The sequence below is a fragment of the Peromyscus californicus genome, unplaced genomic scaffold, assembly GCF_007827085.1.
Source record: "Peromyscus californicus insignis strain IS unplaced genomic scaffold, ASM782708v3 Scaffold_18__1_contigs__length_77618521, whole genome shotgun sequence".
Lineage (NCBI taxonomy): Eukaryota > Metazoa > Chordata > Mammalia > Rodentia > Cricetidae > Peromyscus > Peromyscus californicus.
Window position 1 is genome coordinate 49,912,010 of NW_026294480.1, and position 21,754 is coordinate 49,933,763.

General features: G+C 42.2%; 1 protein-coding gene across 2 annotated transcripts in view; it reads right to left on the bottom strand.

Annotated features, from left to right (window-relative positions):
• Positions 1-17,117, bottom strand: part of Slc30a5 (solute carrier family 30 member 5) — a 28,285-nt gene extending 11,168 nt beyond the window's left edge. Inside the window, exons 1-7 of one of the 2 annotated variants that reach the window (XM_052743370.1) lie at positions 16,755-17,117; positions 11,761-11,883; positions 9,509-9,575; positions 7,748-7,833; positions 4,388-4,475; positions 1,297-1,384; positions 62-138 (exon numbers count right to left, since the gene is read on the bottom strand). In XM_052743370.1, the coding sequence (XP_052599330.1) occupies positions 62-138; positions 1,297-1,384; positions 4,388-4,475; positions 7,748-7,833; positions 9,509-9,575; positions 11,761-11,883; positions 16,755-16,831 (606 nt within the window). In that variant the 5' untranslated portion in view covers positions 16,832-17,117. Of the gene's footprint in view, positions 1-61; positions 139-1,296; positions 1,385-4,387; positions 4,476-7,747; positions 7,834-9,508; positions 9,576-11,760; positions 11,884-16,260; positions 16,729-16,754 lie in introns of those variants that run through there. The other variant, XM_052743369.1, reaches the window with a different exon arrangement.
• Positions 17,118-21,754: the final 4,637 nt, after the last annotated feature.

Sequence of the window (21,754 nt, forward strand, 5' to 3'; positions counted from 1 at the left end):
CCCCCCAAGTTACAGATGCTGGGACCTTTCAATCATATTTGTAACAAAGAGAAGAACATACCTTGTGATCTGCTACACCTAAGAAGGCAATGGCTGTATAAAGCATGTGAGTCAGAGCACTGTCATGATGTCCTTCAGCTAAAGAAACTGGAGTAAAGGAAAATACTTAAAATCTCAGCTCCCAAAGCTAAAGTTCTGTTGAAAGTTTGGCTACTTTAGTTTGTTTTGAAGACAAACTAGTCTGGGTATGCCAATTCAACTACCCTTAGTAACATGGTACTTTTGAAAACAAAACAATTCAGTTTAATTCTTAAAAAAAAATTATATCTATATCTATATCTATCTATCTATCTATCTATCTATCTATCTATCTATCTATAGATATAGATATACATAGGAATGGTCTATGGTTCTTTCATTTTCCTTCCCTTTCCCCCCACTCTTGACTTTTGAGCCAGAGCCTTCAAACACAGCCAGAGATACTCCTGCCCTGCCTCCCAAGTGACAGGCTTTTAAGGGTGTGCTACCGTGCCTGGCTTCTGTGCTATGCATACTGCTGTCCCCAACTATGACTGTGCTAAGACAGTGACGACATGTTCTTTCCTAGCCTCCAGAAGATGCATGGCTAGGCAAGGTATCTTCTTGGTCTGCTCCGGTCTGATGGAATTGAGGTTGCACCTTCAGGTCAGTCTGTGAAATCAGGCTTGAACTTGTCTTCTTTCTATTGCTGACCACACATGGCCCAGCCAAGCGAGCAGCAGACAGGCGTAGATGGATCAGAAGCAATCTGGAGCTTTTTCTGCCCCACCTCAGTCTAACAAAGTAAACTGTTATTCGTTTACTCATGAACCTACTCAGGGAAACTGGTACTTTGAACACTGTAGAAGAGAGTAGACAGAGGTGTATGGCTGGAAAAGAAAAAGGCAGGTCATAGAGCAGAGAGGAGACACTCTTGACTAGAGAGCTGGGTTCAAGAAAGAGTATAGACTGAGCTGGCAAGAGTAATTCTGGGAAAGACAGTAAAAACTAGGGCAAAGCAATTTAATGTTTTGTTGTCTTCTAGCATCAGGACATTCTAAAAATAGGAACACTGTAGAAAAATACTGAGGATATCCTACAATATTCAACTTGGAATAATTTTACTATTTATTTGAATAGTGATTAATGATGTCAACATGAAATCAATGAAAGTGTCACTTGTGACCGCTGAGTTTACTTCTTTCCTCCTTTTCCCATTCGGCCAGCTTTTACTTTTCTCCCAGACTTCGGTACCTCCAGTCTAGTGCAAAAGGATACGGTGTTCAGCCATCTTAGCCATGAGATCATCATTGTCGAAAAGCAATAAACAGATCACAGCAATAATGAAAAAAGCAGCCCCCCTTGTCTGAAAGAGAAGAAATATACAAAGTTTTGCTTTTTTGGCTTTTTTAAAAGGTTAATTCTTAGAATGATAACCACACAAATGCTAGTGGAAAAGGTTTTTGTCCCTTCTATTTTTCTGAGACATGATTTCACTATGCAGCCAAGGCTGGTCTTGTACTCACAATCCTCCTGCCTCAGCCACCTGATGCTAGGTAACAGGCATGCACCACCAAGCATGGTTTGACAAGAATGTTTAAAAAAATCTATCAATATTTAGTGAAAAATAACACTTGACATTACCATCTTTACCTAAGTTTATAATATAATAAATAGTAAGCAACAGATATAAATTCTGCAGAGTATTTTTAGAGCATTTACAACATATAATGTTAGCAATGCATGTCCTTCTGAATGTGACTAGGCATATTAATATGAACAAACTATTAAGGTTTATAGACATAGCTTCTTAATTTCTGGTTGAAAAGCCCCAAGTAGCTAAGGAACAGTAATTAGTAGAGTTGTATTGTATTCTGTAACATTTAAGAAACAGAATGGTCTAGCTAGTGTTCCTCTAGGGAGAAAGGTCCCCGAAGCCATGCTGGAAAGATTAAGTCGTTCCTACGACAGTGAAGGGTGCATGTTGAGGATGTGTATGGTGGATGTGTGTACTGACTGCGCGCAGGATGTGTGTACCGACTGCGTGCAGGCGTGAGGAAGCCATCTGCTTCGTTGTTTCTATTGCTCTCTACTTGTTTAAACATTTTGTTTCTTTAACTATGTGCATGTGTGTGAGAATTGCACACATAAACGTAGGTGTCCTCAGAGACCAGAAGAGGGTGTCACATCCTCAGGAGTTGGAGTTACAAGCAGTTGTAAGCCACCCAGAGGGGTTGCTGTAAACCAAACTCCAGTCCTCTTAACCACCGAGCCATCTTTATCCTTCTACCCTATTTTTTGAGATAGGGTTTCTCATTGGGGTTACAGGCACACAGCCAGGCCTGGTTTTCACATGGGTGCTGGGGACCTGAACTCGGGTCCTTGCTTTCACACCAAGTGCTCTTACCCACTTGGCCATATCTCCAATGCCCTGATAAAATCTTTTTTTTTTTTCTCAGTTTTTAGAGATAGAGTTTCTCCGTGTAGCCCTGGTTGTCCTCCAACTCAGAGATCCACCTGCCTCTGCCTCCTGAGTGCTGGGATTAAAGGCGTGCACCATCATCACCCAGCTTCCTGACAAACTTTTTAAGTTTATGTTTTCATTGCAGGAAAAGGATTTGGATATAAGAAAGTTATAGAGAAAATATATAAGCCTAGTTTAAAGAAATATTTCAGAGTGTTAGACATAAAAACCTCATATTCTTTTTTTTTAAAGATTTATTTATTACGTATACAGCAGATGTGACTGCAGGCCAGAAGAGGGCACCAGATCTCATTACAGATGGTTGTGAGCCACCATGTGGATGCTGGGAATTAAACTTGGGACCTCTGGAAGAGTAGTCAGTGCTCTTAACCTCTGAGCCATCTCTCCAGCCCTCACATTCTTACTGTAATTTGTTATCTGGAGACTTACAAGTATTTCTATGTAATATTTACACTTACATGTACTATCTCATACATTTACATATAGGAATATCATGTACATACTTAGTAATGGAACTATAATACTTCCAGTAAGTAAAAATTCTAAATGAAGACATTAGTCTGTTCATTATATGATTATCATTGCACTTGATAAATTCTTAGTGTGGTGGCATTATGGCCAAAGGCAATATACATAAAAAAAAAATCTACACAACTAAAATTTTCTTTCTCCCTTTCTCTACTGCCCTTTCTTTTTGTTTTTAAAGACAGTCTCACTATGTAGTATAGGCTAGCCTCAAAGTCTCTCATATTTGTTAAAAATTATACTTACTTATTGTGTGTGGTGGGGAGGGGAAGGCAAGTGCTGTGGAATCAGAAAACAGCGTGGTGCCATGCGTAGGAATATTTTAATCTGGTAGAGTGGAAGCAGTGTAGTGCTAGCTCTAACATTTGGACGGCAGACTGACAACTCAGTTTTCCAAAGTCAGTAATACTTAAATTACGTCTGATGGATAGGGATGACTAATGGTAGAGCACTGGGTCATTGTTCAGTAGACAAACACAGCAAGCTCACAGGCTTTTCCTATAAACACAAGAATAAGGCAGAGAGGGCTGTGGGCACCACATGAAGGAGCTCTTTGCTGGTGATGCCAGCTCTCCACCTTGGTTGTAGAGGTGCTTACACAATCACGTGAAACACTGCTAAGACCAGAATAAAGGATTATAGCTGCTATGGAAAAATCCTTCTGTACACTGTGAGTATGTATTACTCTCACTGGTTAATAAAAAGCTGACAGGAAGTTAAGTGGGAAAGCCAAATAGAGAATGATGGGAAGAAGGAGGGCGGAGTCATGGTAGTCACTTGGAGACAGAGGGAGCAAGACATGCTGGAGGACAGGTAAAGTCATGAGTAACATGGCAATATATAGATTAAGAGAAATGGGTTAATTAAAATGTAAGTTAGTTAGTAACCAGCCTGAGCTATTGGCTGACCATTTGTAATTAATACAAACCTGTGAGTGATTACTTGAGAGCTGCAGGATGGGAAAACTCTACCTACATATATCATGGGTTATACTAATATCAACCTCTAAGGTTCCTTTGGGAAAAACTGACTAGAAAGTACATCTGTACTATTTTTACAACTCCCTAAGAAACTATAATCACATCAATAGAAGAGCAGAAAAGTATTTTTGTAAGAAAAATGTTAAGTTAGCATTAAGTCTCTTCATTATTATAAATGGTAAAAGATATGATTGTTTTTTGCTATGAACAATGTTTAACACCTGCACTTTAGGGGTTGGGGATTTAGCTCAGTGGTAGAGTGCTTGCCTAGCAAGCACAAGGCCCTGGGTTCGATCCTCAGCTCCAAAAAAACCAAAAACAAAAAAAACCCAAACCACCTGCACTTTCAATTTCTAAGTAACAATGATGGAAAACCTACCTTTGCTGGTCCTCCTCCGGAGCTAGTGAACAAAACACTGAGCAGTGAGATAACGACAATATCACTGTGCTCAAACAGCAGCAAAGTCCTACAAAAACAAAACACCACTCAGGAATGCATCTGACCTTTTCCAGGAAGCATGAATTCAGAGCAAGAGAAAAGAAAAGCCCTTGGTTTCACAAAACATGAGAAAAATAAATATGGACAATTCCCTTGAAAGATATTTTGGTATTAACTGCCTTAGAAAGAATGAGGTTATGAATATCCAGCAATAATAATCTTCAATCTTAGAATTATGTCATTTAACAAATATCATGTTTTGAAAATATAGGGGCTGGAGAGATAGCTCAGTGGGTAAGAGCACTGATTGTTGTTCTTCCAGAGGACCCAGGTTCAATTTCCAGCACCCACATGGCAGTTCACAACTGTCTGTAACTCCAGGTCCAGGGGACCTGATACATTCATACTAACGCACATAAAATAAAGTTAAATAAATTATTAAAAAAAAAAGAAATATATCATTGTTAAAAAGTTATTTATCATCACAGTTTGAGGGGCGGGAAGACAGGATGGAGGAAAACCTTCAGGACTGTTTTCTCCTCCCCTCAGGATCTGGAAATCTACTTCAGCATGCTGGGCCTGCACAGCATGTACATTTCCTCTCTCAGTCATCCTGCTGGCCCAGATTTCTGTGTGGATATATATGATGTGTATGTGTGTGTGTGCATGCGTGTGCATGCGCGTGTGTGTGTGTGTGTGTGTGTGTGTATGGAGGCTAGAGGTTGACTCTAGGTATCTTCCTCTATAGTTCTCCACATCATTATTTTGGATTATTTTGAAGACAGGGTTTCTCTGTGTAGCCCTGGCTGCCCTAGAACTCGCAGGCAGGCCTCAAAATCAGAGAGATCCACCTGCCTCTGCCTCCTGAGTGCTGGGATTATAGGTGTGTGCTACCATGCCCAGAAGAAGAAAGGCTTCCCAGATCAGGAACTGAATTATTATTTTTAAAATATATTTGTGTCAGGCTGCAGAGATGTCTCTTGGTTAAGCGAGCTTACTGCTCTTACAGAGGACCTGGGTTCAAGCACCCACATAATAGCACACAGCCACCTGGAACTCTAGTTTCAGGGTATCTGACCCCCTTCCTGACTTCGTCAGGTGCCCAAATGCATGTGGTGCACTCACAAGCACTCAGGTGCACACACTTATATCTACAATAAAAACAAACAGGAGCTAGAAAGGCAGCTTAGCAGTTCAGGTCATTTGTTGCTCTTCGGAGGGCTCAGATTCAGTTCTAAGCACTCATGTCAGGCAGTTCCAGAGGAAATGACATCCTCATCTGGCCTCCATGAGCACCCACATACATAAAAGTAAAAAATAAATTAAAAACTTTTTTCATCTATATTTACTGTATTTTATGTGAAAACCCTTCATTAAAAAATTAAGAGGTTGGCCGGGCGGTGGTGGCGCACGCCTTTAATCCCAGCACTCGGGAGGCAGAGCCAGGCGGATCTCTGTGAGTTCGAGGCCAGCCTGGGCTACCAAGTGAGTCCCAGGAAAGGCGCAAAGCTACACAGAGAAACCCTGTCTTGAAAAACCAAAAAAAAAAAAAAAAAAAAAAAAAAATTAAGAGGTTGAGTGTGGTGGCACACGTCTTTAGTCACATCATTTGGGAGGCAGAGGCAGGTGGGTTGCTTGGAGTTTGAGGCTAGTCTAGCTTACAGAGTGAGCTCCAGGTCCATCAGTGAGAGCTACATAGTGAGACTCTGTAAAAACAAACCAAACCAAACCAAACCCAAACAACCAAACAACCAAACCAAAAAAACACCCCAACCAAACCCAACCCGACTCTTTTGGAGAGATACAGTTCAGTGGTAGAGACTGTCTAGATTCAATCCCAGAACAGACCAAAACCGATGAAATGGAGTCCTAGAGATCTAAACGCTAACCCATTCCCAGCTCTGTTAAATGTTTCCTTTTTCTTCTTTCCCCAAGTCTGCAATAAAGTGCACGGATTACATATAACTTTAGTTTTGATCATCTTTGGAAGAGTCTAATTTAAGAAGTGAATGCATCAACATGGCAACACTAACCTAAAGTAAGACATTCCGGAGCATCACTGTGCCCAGCTGAGCAGACACTAAAAAGCACCCTGGGGTCCGTAAAAGAGACAAGACAAGGGCAGTGTGGGTAATGGGAAAGGGTACTAGGCAGGAAGCACATGACCAAATAACCAGTATTTTCCCTTTCCATCCCTATCTTAGGGCAAAGGGACAGGGACTTAGTAATATGAACTAAAACATACTTTCCTGAATAAGAAGTTAAAATACAACGACTGATAACAGCACTCAGTTATCGTCAAGCATACACTGACAAGGCTACACTCAAGTTGAGAAATTCATCCAACTTTCCCATCCCTCTAGGGCGTGGCTGCTACACATTGCGGCTGAAAAGCACCGGGCGAATAAGCCAAAGAAATCCCAGCCCCAAAGGGATTGCACTCGCCACAAGAGGCCTTTCTTTCCTCTCTTTCTACACTGTTCACCTTGCTATTCTGATTGGGATCCTTTACAACTTCCTTCATTTCAGCCCTTATGGCTCCACACTTCTTCCGAACCAAAGGCAAGGTACCTTTCTTTATACTCTCTTGCTAATACCTTTTAGAGTATAAACAAACAACAAACAAACAAACAACAACAAACCCAAATAACAAAAACAAATTCTCACGCTGAGCAGCACGTTACAGTATCTTACTTTAAAGCACTTCCTCCCCAGACTGGCCCATATGCAGAGGTCACGGTTCTAAGAGGAAGCCAAGAGGCAGCCTACTTCATCCACCACACCTGTAGTCTCATGACCACACACGACTCTGAAGCCTGAGTTCATTGAGGGTATTTGCAGGGTTAAGAGGAAAATGAGCACTCTTCAAGACTCTCATCTTTATTGTTTATTTCATTTCCCATTTCAGATGTTTTAGCTTCTCTGTAATTTTTTGGATTCTAACAAATAAAATATCATGCTAGATCATTAACAACTATAGTAATGGTATTTACCCAAGAACTACTCTACAGACTAAACCTGTTCTTCTATGTTGAAATGTATTCAATGCTATAAAGTGACAGAAACAATTGAGCAAGTAAATCTTTGATGTAAAATAGGGAACAAGGGCCAGGGAGATGGCTCTGTGAGTAAAGCTATTTGCTGTCAAGCCTGATGCCCAAGACCCACATGGTGGACAGGGGGAGCTGACTCCTGCCAGTCCTCTGACCTCCACATATGTGCACATACCAATTCTAGAAAGGAAATACAGAACAAATGGAGAAATGTAAACACATGGTGAAAATACATATCTTTATTTACCTTAGTGGTCCACAAAGAGTAAGGCCAAAAAACCACAAAAGTGATATGATGCATCCGGCAACCGCATGTTTAAATATTTTGATCCACTACAGATAGAAACAAAAAAGGCAAACTTCAGTCATATCCATTTGCTGGTAAGTATCCCATGCGTAAATAAAACCTACACGAGGCAGCATACGGTGGAGCATGCCTTTGATTCCTGCACCCAGAACACAGAGGCAGGCAGACCTCCGATTTCAGGCCAACCTGGTCTACACAGTGAATTCCAGGCTGCTCAGGACTAGCACAGTGAGACCCTGTCTCAAAACAGGAACCAAACCAAACCCATAGGGAAAAGATGACCATGATATAACCAAAAGGTTAAATAATCACATACCACATAGTTTAACATTAAATAATAGAAAATGCCAAAATCCTCTGATTAGTTAGATTCACTTTCATTACCTATAATCTCATCTGTTGTTAAGTTTTCTTTTTGGCTGGTTTTTTTTTTTTTTTTTTTTTGAGAGTCTTACTATGTAGCTTTGGCTGGCCTCAAACTTACAAAGATCCATCAGTCTCTGCTTTCTAAGACCTGGCTGTCAGGTCTTAAATCTTTTTTCTTTGCAGTACAATTTTCCATTTTTTTTTAAAAATTAGTTTTCTAAGAATAATGACTGAGTTTTTTGGAGACAAGTTCTCACTGTGCAGCTCAGGCTGGCCTTGAACTCATACTGGTTTTCCTGTTTCTGATTCCATGGATGTCTTGAGTACATGTGTATGCAATCATTTTGGCTTTCCATGAGGAATTTTTAAGCTGTCGTTATTTGACAGAGTTAAAAAGATTAACTGTATTTAAAAATGTCTTGATCTCTAAAACAGAAGTACTCTAACTTGCCATGCTGAGAATACGGTAGCGGACCCTAACCACGTCATGAAAGAGACACACAGTAGAGCATAAGTGCTCCCAGTGAGGCTTCTGTAGGAGAAAAGCACAATGAGGAATTTTTCTGGCATGAAGCCATCTGAAGGGAATTCCAAAGATGACCAGGGTGATACACTGCATATGTACTGCATGCTCACACGTGAGATACAATTAAAAAACCTACGTATAAATTAATTTATTCCTCACAAATATATGTAGAACAACATTGTTATCTCCACTTTATAAGCAAGGAAAATTAAGGCAAAAGAAATCATATAAGTAGTACAGGACATGTACTATTTGGCTCATTTTAGGGGTCTCACTTCCAACTCCTGCACACATCTACTCTCCAGTGACACTCTAGGCTCTCGGGCGTGACTCCATGTCTGACTTGTGTATCTTTCTGAATAAGGAGACTGTGTTAAAGACACTCGCTAAAATCTGTTCCCTTTTCTACATCTGAAACTATTCCATTACACTGAGATTTTAGAGTTCACTGTTGGAGCCTCAATTCTGAAGAGACAAGTCAGGAGGGAGTTCACTCGAGGACTGGGGATGTAGCTAGGTTGGTAGAATGCTTGCCCAGCACTCAGGAGTTCCAGCATCAGCTCTATACAAACTGGGAATGGGGGTGTGGGCCTGCAATAGCAGCACTTGAGGAAGTAGAGGCAAAACGATCGGAGTGCAACGTCATCCCTGGCCAGAATGGGCTATAGGAGATCCTGTCTCCAAACAAACAAGCAACAACAACAACAACAAAACAGGAAGCTTAAGTCTATAAATTTAAAAAGTAGCACTTTATTCTGTATTAGTGAAAGCAAAGCTGTTAGGAGGAAATGATTCTGTCGACAACTTACCTGATGCTTTGTAATAGTTTTCCCAGAAGAAAAAGGTTTTTGAAACAAAACCATAAAAAACGCAGTCCTGTAAACATTGAAAGAGTAACACATTAACATTAAATGTGAGGTGTAGTTTTAACAAATACACTAGAACTGGAAACATGCTATCCTCTCGAGCAGAGCTTTTAAAACTCTTTCTGCATGTGGCCTCTTTCTATGCTATTGTGATATATAAGTATATAAAATATACATGCAAATTAAACATTTACTGCTAACAAATCATAAAAAAATTTATCCTTAAAAATATATCTTAAATTCTTTGCTGTACATAGTTTTATTAGAGGTGAAAGCAAATTTTCACACTACTGAGATGGATGTGTTTACAATCCTTAGATACACTAATTTGATGCAGACATGTTGAAGAACACTCTAGGAAAATATGAAGTCTTTGCTTTCTGTAATTAAACCATTAAATTTCTCTAAGAGTAGGAAATTTTGTTATAATGTAAAAACCCTAATTCAGAACCTAAGAGTGTGAATCAAGGTGATTCAGAAGTATTCTTTGGAACTGTGTGGCAAGATGACATGCTATGTGCAGAACCCGGACTGCAGCTCCGTCAGGCTACAGAAGCTCCTCAGATTCTTTATGCATCTGATGCTGAATTAATTCTAGTTGCCAAATTTTTCATGACTATCACATTTAAAGAAACTTTGCTCTAGGCTGGATGTGGCATTGCACACCTTTACTCCTAGCACTTGGGAGGCCGAGGCAGGTGGGTCTCTGAGTTCAAGGCCAGCCAGGGATACACAGAGACCCACTTCAAGAGACACAAAACAACACAAGTGTAGTAGAGACTGCCGTTATAGTGATGAGGCTTTTATGGCAAAAATCCGGAACTTCCCTGGTAACTGTCTTCAGAACTATTCATAAACCACAGAAGTGGCAATGAGTGTCAAGACTGACTGTTTTAGAGGCAGGAGCTCATGATGCAGTCCAGGCTGACTCTGAACTTGTGATTCTCTAGCCTGGGTCTTCTAAGTGGTGGGATTACTGGCATGAGCCACTATGCTCAGCTTTAATACTTTCAATACCTTCAAACAGCACAGGAAGTAACTCATCTTCTCTTATATCCAACAGTAATGTAACAGCAACATGCCTCCATCTTTTTACTACGTTATATGAAAATGCTTAACTCTTCTAGCACAGCATGATTTAACTTGCAAACATGGAATGTCTGTGCTGAGACAAAACTTAGGTAACATTTTTTATGACTGTCTCAAGACTGAGCTACATCAGTGGGACAGTCTACAGACCCCTAGGGAAGTACAAAGTCAAAACTATTTTTTTTTGTAAGATTTACTTTATTTTTGGTTATGTGTGTGTGTTTGTCTGCATATGTGTGTACTGGTGCCCACAGAGGCCAGAGGAGTGTCAAATCTGCAGCTGGCATCATAGGCAGTTGTGAGCCACATAAGTAGATGTTGGGAACTTAATTTAGGTCCTCTGTAAGAGCAGTAATTGCTCTTAACAGCTGAGCCATCTCTCCAGACTCTCAAAATTATTTTTTATAAAAATATGACATATCTATCTTTTTTTCAAGACAGGGTTTTTCTGTGTAACTTTGGAGCCTGTCCTGGAACTCACTCTGTAGACCAGGCTGGCCTCAAACTCACAGAGATCCGCCTGCCTCTGCCTCCTGAGTGCTGGGGTTAAAGGCGTGCGCCTAGCTAACACATCTATCTTTTTGCACTTGTTCTCAGAAGTGTAAGGAGAGCCCTCCAGGACCCCCATGAGATTAAATGATACAAGATATCTCAAAAGACTGATTGCTAACAAAGATACGAACCAAAGTGTCTATTAAGCTAGGCATTGAAAGAGCTTTGCAAAAATCTTAGCAATACAAACTAAACTAAAAACCTATGTTTGGCAAGTCCTAAGAATTCAACCATCTCCCTTTACTTTATTTTGTCTTTGAGACAGAGTCTCACTGTGCAACTGGGGCTGGCCTCCAGTTCATGATCCTCCTGACTCAACTTCCCCAGTGTTGGGATGGATTACAGGCTGCCACACTCAGCTAAAATAACCCTTTTCTGATGGGTCTCTACTTCCACCTTATGTAAGGAAGCTTCTATTTAAAGAAAAACATTACCAAACAGTTGTTAGAAGGAATAAACTTCACAGGTCATGTGGTAAGATTTCTTAAAGATATTCAGTCTGAACAGGATCTTCAGAGAAATAAGAAACATTTTAAGGCTCTCTCCATACTCACCCCAGTTTTAATATAAAAATAAACTGAACAATGTGAACAGCTTTTAGGAGATCGTATGACTCAAAAAGTCCTACAGCCTTCAAACATTTGGTTAAACATAGTAACACAATGTATTTTGTTAATCTGAAAAATAAAAACAGAAACAATTTTTAATATAATTGAAATCACAGGATTGTTGTAATCTTATTTTTTCCCCCTTAATATATAAGTACAGGAGGGCATTAAAAAAACATGGAAATACAGACAAACACACATAAAAATGATAAAAACCTTTCCCAAACAACTCATCACCCACATGTCAACTACTGTTTATATTTTGGTACATATACTCTTGGCTTATTTCAATACATATTAATGTCATATGGAATGTAATATTGAGGCAGGCGGGGTAGGACATGCTGGTAATGACAGTTACTTGGGAAGATGGGTAGAAGGATTCCTTCCTTCCTTCCTTCCATATGGAATGTAATATTGAGGTAGGCTGGGTAGGACATGCCGGTAATGACAGTTACTTGGGAAGATGGGTAGAAGGATTCCTTCCTTCCTTCCTTCCTTCCTTTTTTCTCTTCTCTTCTCTTTCTCCTCCCTTCCCCTCTCCCCCTCTTTTGACATAGGGTTTCACTATATAGCCCTGGCTGGCCTGGAACTCACCACATAGACCAAGCTGCCCTTGGACTCACAAAGTGTGTTTACGACCAGCACAGGCAACTTAGTGAGACCTGATCTTTAAAGAACACACAAATAAGAGGCTGAGCATGTAGCTCAGTGGTAGAATGATTGCCTACACTGTGGGAGGTCCTAGGTTCAATTCCCAGTGTCCCTTACTTAATCCCCACAGACAATATAGTCTAGCAAAATTAATGGAATAATTTGGAATCTGCTTTACTTATTGTCATTCAAAAACAAGGAGAGTTACAAAAACAAAACAGAAATGATGTTCTATATGTGAAGAGACTAGAAGATTACAACACACAGAAAGAGGCATCTGTTCCCCCTCTGTCCTGCTAAATGACTGCATTGGTTATAGTTGAAGTGACTAGACCCAGAGTCCTGAAAGGGAGGGCTGGACATTCTTCATAAAGGCAGCAGGAAGCTGCAAAGTGGGAGTGGGAGAGCCTTCCACAATTCTTCCAAGTAATCAGGCCCCAGACTCCTGGCTGGGTCTGGATGAACATTCTATGCTCACTTTGTATGTGTGGGATGCTACAAACCCATGGGGCCAAGGGAGATCGGGCAGGGTAGCTTCAGGAACAGCCTCACTTCTTTCTCTTGACAGGGAAAGAAGTGCCTTGAACTGTTCTACCTTACTCCTACCTTAAAGGACTGCCCCCACCCCTACATTTGAGACAGAGTCTTAGTACGAACTCGAGACTGTTCTCAAAACTCACGACCCTCTTGCATCATACCTAACTTACCTAAAACTTATTTTCAGCTATACCCAAAGTATACAAAAATAATTTAAAAAATTTACCTAAAGATGCTGCATTCATTTTATATGTCAGAGTATGAAAGTTAATATACTATAAACAATAGGAGGGAAGAGACATAAGGAATTTGTCTCAGGGGGTATCATTGTGGGCTCTCTGGTTTCTTTTATGTGAGAAAATCCCTATTTGTTTAAGACTGTCCAGTTTCATGCTTCAATGAAATAACAAAGACACTAAACACAGGCTAGCACTCTGCCCTCAAGGAGCTCCAGGTCTCCAGGAGAGACTAGGGAAACAGACAAACCCATGTCACCCAAGTATACTGACAGAAGATTCTAAAAGATGTGGGAGCAACTAATTCTAGAGAACTGAAAGGTATCTCCACAGAGTTTGAGATACATGTGTACTGAAGCTAACAGAGGAATTAAGCAAGAAAAGGGAAGGGCTATGCCAGAGTAGAGTAGCATATGCAAAATGTGAGTGTTGGAAAGGAGACCTTGAAGATCCCACTGTATTCAAGTTTAGTTCAATCCAGTGACTGTTCAGTTTAATTTCGTTTAGCAATAGATTACCTATGACTGAAATCAAGGAAAAGGCAAATTATATTTAACATACTTACTTTACACAGATTATAGATAGATGACTTTTATATAAATAGTAAAAGTTTCAAAAATTGGTACTTGAATGATACAGATCATGTAAAATACTCATTGATAATATACTAGTATTAGTAAACAAACTTTATTTTCATACACACATGCATGCACAGCACCCCAGAGGTTGCAAAGTTGATTCATGAATAGCTGATTATTGGAAAGGTTTTAAATCATTTCTAAGTTTCTCCTCACAGGTAACCAATTTAGATACAGCATTATAAACCTTTTCCTTTTCATCTCTATGTGTGTAAGCAAATATTATTTTATGCACATTTGCAATCGTACACATATTCTGACACTGGACTCCTTCACACAATATACTCTGAAGATTTTTCTGCTATAATTATCAAATTAGGGAAATTATTTCCACATTTTAAACATTGTGTTGACTTTAAAAAATTTCCCTTTATTACATATATTTACTGTACTATTATTATTTGTGTAAGAATGTGTCAGCATGTGCGCCCACAGTCATATGTAGGTCAGAGAACATGTAGGAGTTGGTTCTCCAGGGGGGTCAAACACAGGTCATCAGCCTTGGCAGCAAGGGCCTATACCTGCTGAGCCATCCTGCCAGCTCCTAAATTCTTTGATTTTTAAAGTTCCAGTTAAATATATATCTTCCTGCTAGACATCTCTGCAACACTAGTTAAGGCTAAGTAACCACATCAAACCACTGCAGCGCCTGTTAAGGGAAATGACTGCAGAAGGTGGGGACGGGAGAAGAGGGAGGTTCTTGGAAAGGCCACCGAGCCTCAGGGCAATGCAGGGCATTCAATCCAGCTCCCAACTTAGAAAACATTATCGGCTATTAAGTGATCTCATTAAATATAACTGGTCTTCTCTGTGGTTGGCCGTTTCTTTGGTTCTCTAAACTTGCATTATTAAAATTGGATGTGGGTTTACAACTACTTCTTGAACTCTGTTCACTGCTGCCACTCACAGCTCTGTAGATTTTAAAAAAGAGGAGGAGGGCATAAACATTTGTATGTATTACATTAAAATAAGCTGAGTGGTGGTGATGCATGCCTTTAATCCCAGCGCTCAGGAGGCAGAGGCAGGAGGATCTCTGTGAGTTTGAGGCCAGCCTGGTCTACAGAGCTAGTTCTAGGACAGCCAAGGCTACACAGTGAAACCCTGTCTCGAAAACCCAAAAATAAATAAATAAACAAACGTAAGAGGGCTGGGAAGATGGTGCAGTGGGTAAGAGCACTTGCTATGTAAGCATGCGAGCCTGAGTTTGAATCCCCAGCATCTAGATAAAAGTCAGGGTGCTAATCAATCACTGCACTGTGGAGACAGGAGGATGGATGAGGCTTGCTGGCTGCCAGGCTAGCTCCAGGTTCAGTGAGAGACCTTGTCTCAAGAGAAGAAGGTAGTGATAGAGCAGGATACCTAAAGACATAACACACACCTATACAAACAAAGCAGTATGCTGACCAGGCAGTGTCTATGCCTGTAGTCCTAGCACTTATGAGGCTGAAGGAGGAAGCTGTCAGTCTGGACACCACAACATGGTATCTTGTCTCAAAAAGAAATATGATGCATAATAATAACAATAATAATACTAGTGCAACTCACTGAATACACAGCCAAGTATCCAAAGGCCTGAGCAGAAGGCATGCATAATACAGGAGGTCTGAAACAATGACTCCCAGGTTATTCATTAGTTGTGTGCCCTTAGGCAACTCAATTTCCTGACCTACCAAGGATACCAATACATTGTTTGTAGGGCAGTTGTAAAGATCAAAGGGAGGTGTCTACTAAGAGTCTTTGGGGCATGAGAAGTGCTCAGCAAATGCTGGCTGTGACCACCAAAGAGTTCATGAAGCCACAACAGAAACCTTTATTTGAAACATTTGCGAACCCAGGCATAAAAATAGCCACAATGGAAAGAGCTGATAAATTTTGTTGCAGTTAATGACCAGTACTTGAACATACAAAAAACTCTCGAAACCTGAAAATTTGGCCAGTCCTGAGTCAAATTTAAATTCTGCAACAGACTGCAAAAGACATGCAACTCTGCTAAGCAAACACCACAGGTAAGCTGGCAAAGGACGTTTGCCAATCTATACCAGTAGCCCCGTCCGCATTTAGCTCTTATGGGTCACTGGTTAACACGTGACATGCTATAAATGAATTGCTCAAAATACACAGAAAGCCAAATGTATGCTACAAACCCCACAGCTGGTTTAAATTCCACTCAGCATATGGTGTTCTTTTCACAAATAAAAGTTAGCTGGTAACTCTGTAACGACGTTCTAAGAACATTATCAAAGCAATCGCTAAATCTCAAGAGTACATACTGGTAATAAATACCAGTTTGAACGAAACTGCTGGGCTACAGTTTATGTATCTTTAACACTACTTCAGAACTTGGCCAGGAAGGACACAACTGGCTAGTGCCACTCACTTACTCAGTCCCAGCCGTTAGGCTAGAGGGAAGGGAAGGAATTTTCACTCCATGAATTCCTATACCGTAAGACTTTAGGGGGAGGAGGTAACACACATTTCGTACTATTAAAACAAGCCCTCCACTCCTCCCCACAAAAACACGGCAAAGAAAACTCGAGCACAGGGCTGCACTTTTGCTGCGCTGAACACCCAAGTTCATCGGCTTGTACTTTGGATTCTTCGCGTGAGGGACGGTGACACCTTCCGCATATCCACTCGGGGAGGCGTGGGAGAGGGTAAGGAGCCCCGCGATCCCGTGGCTGGGAGGAAGGAACATCCACGATCGTCTCTCTGGGGACTGGAAACTGGCAGGCGCTGCGCCCCGAGCCCAGACTCCCGCCCGCCCGCTCGCTCGCTCGCTCGCTCGGGGATCTCAAGCCACGGACCGCAGAGGTAGCCGGCGGGGCCCGAGCCAGGCGGGGGCAGCTTGTCCACACCGCCGCGGCTCGCTCCTTACCGGGCACTGGGCACGTCCACCGGCCCGAGGCCGCCGCCGGGCCCGGCCCGCGCGTCCCCGCCGTACTTCTCCTCCATGCCGGCTCAGGAGCCGCCGCTGCCCGCGCCGCGGGCTCTCCTCATGTCTCGCCGGCGCGACGGAAGCGCGGGCGCAGGCGCGTCACTCCCCCATGTCAGCGGCGCGCCGCGTCCCCGCCAGCCCAGCAGTCCCCGCCGCTAGCCCGGGCTCGGCAGGCAGGTACACGCGCGCTGGGCGGGACTAGGCCGCGGGCTGTTCCGGTAGCGCCGGTGTCCGGAGGTAGGACGGGCAGGGACGTTGCCAGGCCACGTCATCCGGCCCAGCAGCCCTCACTCCCGGGGGAGTGACCAATCCTGCGCCTGCGCGCCGGTGGACACGTGTCTTCCCTCCGGCCGCAGGCTCCTCCCACCGCAGAGAAGGCTCGAATCGCCCCGCCCCTCTACTAGTGTCTCCTGGAGAAGCCCTGGGCGCCCTTTCCCCGTCCCCGCAGCGCCACCTAAGGTCCATCTCGGGTACAGCGGGTTCCAGCTGTGCGTTGGACGAGGTCGTCCCTTAGGAAAGGCACATGGTTGTAACTCAACAGAGCGTGACCCTTTTAGCCTGTGTGTGTTAGGGTTCTTCTTTTTCAAACAGCCTCACTCTGCAGCCCAGGTTGGCCTAGAACTCAGCATGTAGCTCAGGCTAGCCTCCAACATTCTGCAATATCTTGTTTCATACACCTGAGTAATTGAATTTACAGGCGTGAGCCACGTCTAGGCACGGCTAACTCAAAGTATGTGTGAAGCCCGTCAACTTTGTTTTTTAATTATGAGAAAGCTGAAAGTCTTTTAAAGTGCCTGTGACTCCCGCAAAAAGATAACTATTTTTGGGTCTCTGATGATACTGTAACATAGAATGGGTGGGGGTGGGGCGGGCTGGGAGGATATTGTCTAACAGATAGAGAAAGGTAACGGTTTGGTGGATTTTAGTTAATTGTTGGGGAGGAATACTGGCGATATGCCTAGACAGCTAACGTGTGTGAGGGTTCAACATGGAAGGAAGGGGCGTTGGGGGCGTGCTATTGTAAACAGTTTTTTTTTTTTTTTGGTTTTTCGAGACAGGGTTTCTCTTGTAAACAGTTTTATCCCTCTTTTGAAAATATAGACGCCTTTAATCCCAGCACTTGGGAGGCAGAGGCAGGCGGATCTCTGTGAGTTCGAGGCCAGCCTGGGCTAAAGAGTGAGTTCCAGGACAGGCTCCAAAGCTACACAGAGAAACCTTGTCTCGAAAAACCTATATATAAACTCACAGAGATCCGCCTGCCTCTGCCTCCCAAGTGCTGGGATTAAAGGCGTCTATATTTTCAAAAGAGGGATAAAACTGTTTGTGAGTGAGTATATATATATATATACTTTCCTTCAAATCTGCCTTTGAAACTACACTACTTAATTGAAGCACATCTATATAAAATTTATTTTTCTGTTGCCGGAGAGTTAAAAATACAGGCATCCGTGTCTTTATTGGTCTGAATCTCAATGCTTAACAATTGTGGTCACTTTAGTCAGCATGGTGGTGCGTGCCTGTAATCCCAACTGTAGCCAGAGGCAGGAGGATTACCACAAGTTTGAGGCCAGCTTGACCTGCATATTTAGTTCTAAGCCAGCCAGGACCATAAGATGAGATCCTGTCTCACAAGGAACAAGCAGAGAAAAAAATAATTGTCATTTGACCTATCTGTTTAGTTTTCCTCCTCTTTCTTGGTGTTTTTTGTTTGTTTGTTTGTTTGTTTGTTTGTTTGTTTTAATGTCAAGACAGGCTCTCATGTAGGCCAGGCTGGTCTTCACCTTGAAATGTAGCTAAGGATGGCCTAGAAGCCTGATCCTCCTGCTTCTGTCTTCCAAGGGCTGGCATTACAGGTATGCACCACCATTCCTGGAAAGTAGGAATAGCAGTGTCTATATAATAGAGCTGCTTGGAGGATTTTATAAGTTAATGTTCAGAATGTCCTGAAGAGTGAATGGTATGTGGTGTCACTCAATAAATGTTAACTATTATTACTCATGGGAAAGTTTGGGCTAGTGATTTGAGGAGGAAAATGGAGTTTTCATCAGGATAAATCATGGTGTTTTATCACAACAGGAAAATAACCAATATGCATCTTGAGCTTCATCTCTGAATCCCTTTTCAGGGAGCTTTCTAAACCCTCTCTCTAGATCATCTACATTATAGGTTTGCACACTGCTGTGCGCCTCATCCTTTTCTTCTTCTCTCTCCTCTTTTTGCTTTAAAATATTTATTTTAAAATTATTTATTTTCATTGTATGTTTGTGAGTGATTGCCTGCATGTATCTGCACCATGTATGTGCTTGGTGCCTATAGAGGTCAGAAGAAGGCATTGGATCTCTGAAACGGGAGTTACACACACACAGTGAGCTCTCATGTGGGTCCTCTTCAAGAACAACAGTGCTCTTAACTACAGAGCCCTGCCTCTCCAGCCCCTCCTCCTCCTCCTCCTCCTCCTCCTCCTCCTCCTCCTCCTCCTCCTCCTCCTCCTCTTTTGTTTGACACAGGTTCTTACTATGTAACCCAGGATGGCCTCAAATTAATGACCTTCAGCCTCTTGAGTGATGAGGCCATTAGGCCCAGCTATTCCTTTTTTTTTTTCCCCCAGAGCTGAGGACCGAACCCAGGGCCTTGCGCTTGCTAGGCAAGCGCTCTACCACTGTGCTAAATCCCCAACCCTTTCTTTTTTTCTTTTAAATCATATGATGACTTATTTATTGGATATTATTTACACACACACACACACACACACACACACACACACACACACACACACTTGCTTTTTTGAGACAGGGTTTCTCTGTGTGGCCCTGGCTTCCCTGAAACTTGCTCTGTAGACAGGGCTGGCCCCAAACTCAGTGATCTGCTTGCCTCTGTCCCTCCCCCCCAAGTGCTTGGATTAAAGGTGTGTGCCACCATGCCCTTTATATATATCTCTATTTATCTATCTATCTATCTATCTATCTATCTATCTATCTATCTATCTATCTTAAATACATATATATAATACATATATATTAAAGACTTATTTATTTTTGTTTATGGGTATTTTGCCTGCATATGTCTGTGCACCACATGTATACAGTGCCCACATGGAAGCCAGAATAGGTGTTGGATTCCCTGGAACTGGAGTTACAGACAGTGCTGAGCCTCCATATGGGTGCTGAGAATCGAAGGTCCTCTGGAAGAGCACACAGTCCTCTTAACTGCTGAGCCATTGCTCCAGATATATTAGTTGATTAGTAGATTACTTGGCTGAATTCCATGAAGGAGGAGACAGAGAGCATCATACTTTTTTCTTCTGTCTCCGCCATTGTGTAGTCTAGTGCTGGAAACAGCAGACATGCAATAGTAGCAGCTCATAGAACGAGGAAGTGGGGAAAACAGAAGATACATATACAGTTATCAATTCCAGAATATCTGTTCTTTGTGTCTTAGTTGGGGTTTCTATTGCTGCGAAGAGACACCATGACCAGGACAACTCTTATAAAGGAAAACATTTAACTGGGGTGGCTTACAGTTCAGAGGTTTAGTCCATTGTCATCATGGCAGGACATGGCAGCATGCAGGCAGACATGGTGCTGGAGACGGAGCTGAGAGTTCTACATCTTGATCTGCAGGCAACAGGAAGTGAACTGAGACACTGAGTGTGGCTTGAGCATATATGAGACCTTAAAGCCTACCTCCACTTTGGCACACTTCCTCCAACAAAGCCATACCTCCAAATAGTAGCAGTTCTATGAACTTATGGGGAACAATTACATTCAAACTACCACATTCCACTCCTTGGCCCCCATAAGCTTGTAAGATTATCATACTGCAAAATGCATTTAGTCCAACTTCAAAAGTCCCCATAGTCTATCACAGTCTCAACAATGTTTAAAAGTCCAAAGTTCAAAGTCTCTTCTGAGATTCATGCAATCTCTTAACTGTAATAATCTGTAAAAATAAAAACAAAAAAACAGATCATATACTTCCGACATATAATCACACAGAATATGTATAACCATTCCAAAACGTAGGGAAGGAAGCATAGTGAGGAAATACTGGACCAAAGGAAGACCGAAATCCAGCTGGGCAAACTCCAAACTCTACATCTCCATGTCTGATGTCAAAATGCTCTTCAGATCTCCAACTCCTTTCAGCTTTGTTGACTGCAACACACTTCTTTCCCTTGGGCTGGTTCCACTCCCTGTTAGCAGCTCTCCTCAGCAAGTATCTCATGGCTCTAGCATCTACAACATCTTGGAGTCTCCAGGGCAATCCAGGCTTCACTTTTACAGCTTCACACAATGGCCTCTCTAGACCTCCATTCAGGGACACACCTGCCACATGTTGGCCTCAGCAGCTTTCCTTAGTCACAGAGGAAGATTCCATAATCTTCCTTTCTTCTGTCTTTGACTCTAAAGCCAGAGCCAACTGGCTAAAGCTGCCAAGTTCTGCTGCTTGCTGGGGCTGGAACATGCCCCCTTGTTCAATTACGTCTTCTCTAGCTTTCTATTTTCAATGATTTTCTTTGCTGTCTAAGGTTGGCTGTCCTGAAACTGTATCTGTAGACAATGAAGGTGTTAAGCTCTCCACTCTCACAACTGAATTTAGGTTTCAGTTATCTGAGAGGGGCAAAACAGGTGTCTCTCACAACAAAGGGCCATTTATCCACAAAATCCTTGTATTCAGGGATGAGGGAAAGAACACATACAAGACCTTAGTCAGCTCCACAACGTCTTAAGGACAAATCTTAGCCTGATTCTGACTCATGTCCAGACTTGCCCAAGCTTGCTCAAGTATGTCCAAAAATGATAAGACTAAACCTCAGACAGTTAAAAGTATACTAATGTAACTGCTGCTTGCTTAACCAATTGTGTTTGAGATAACCTAACTGCTCCTGAAACTCCCCTAACTATGCTTAAAAGGACCTGCGTGCCTTTGTTCATGGTCGC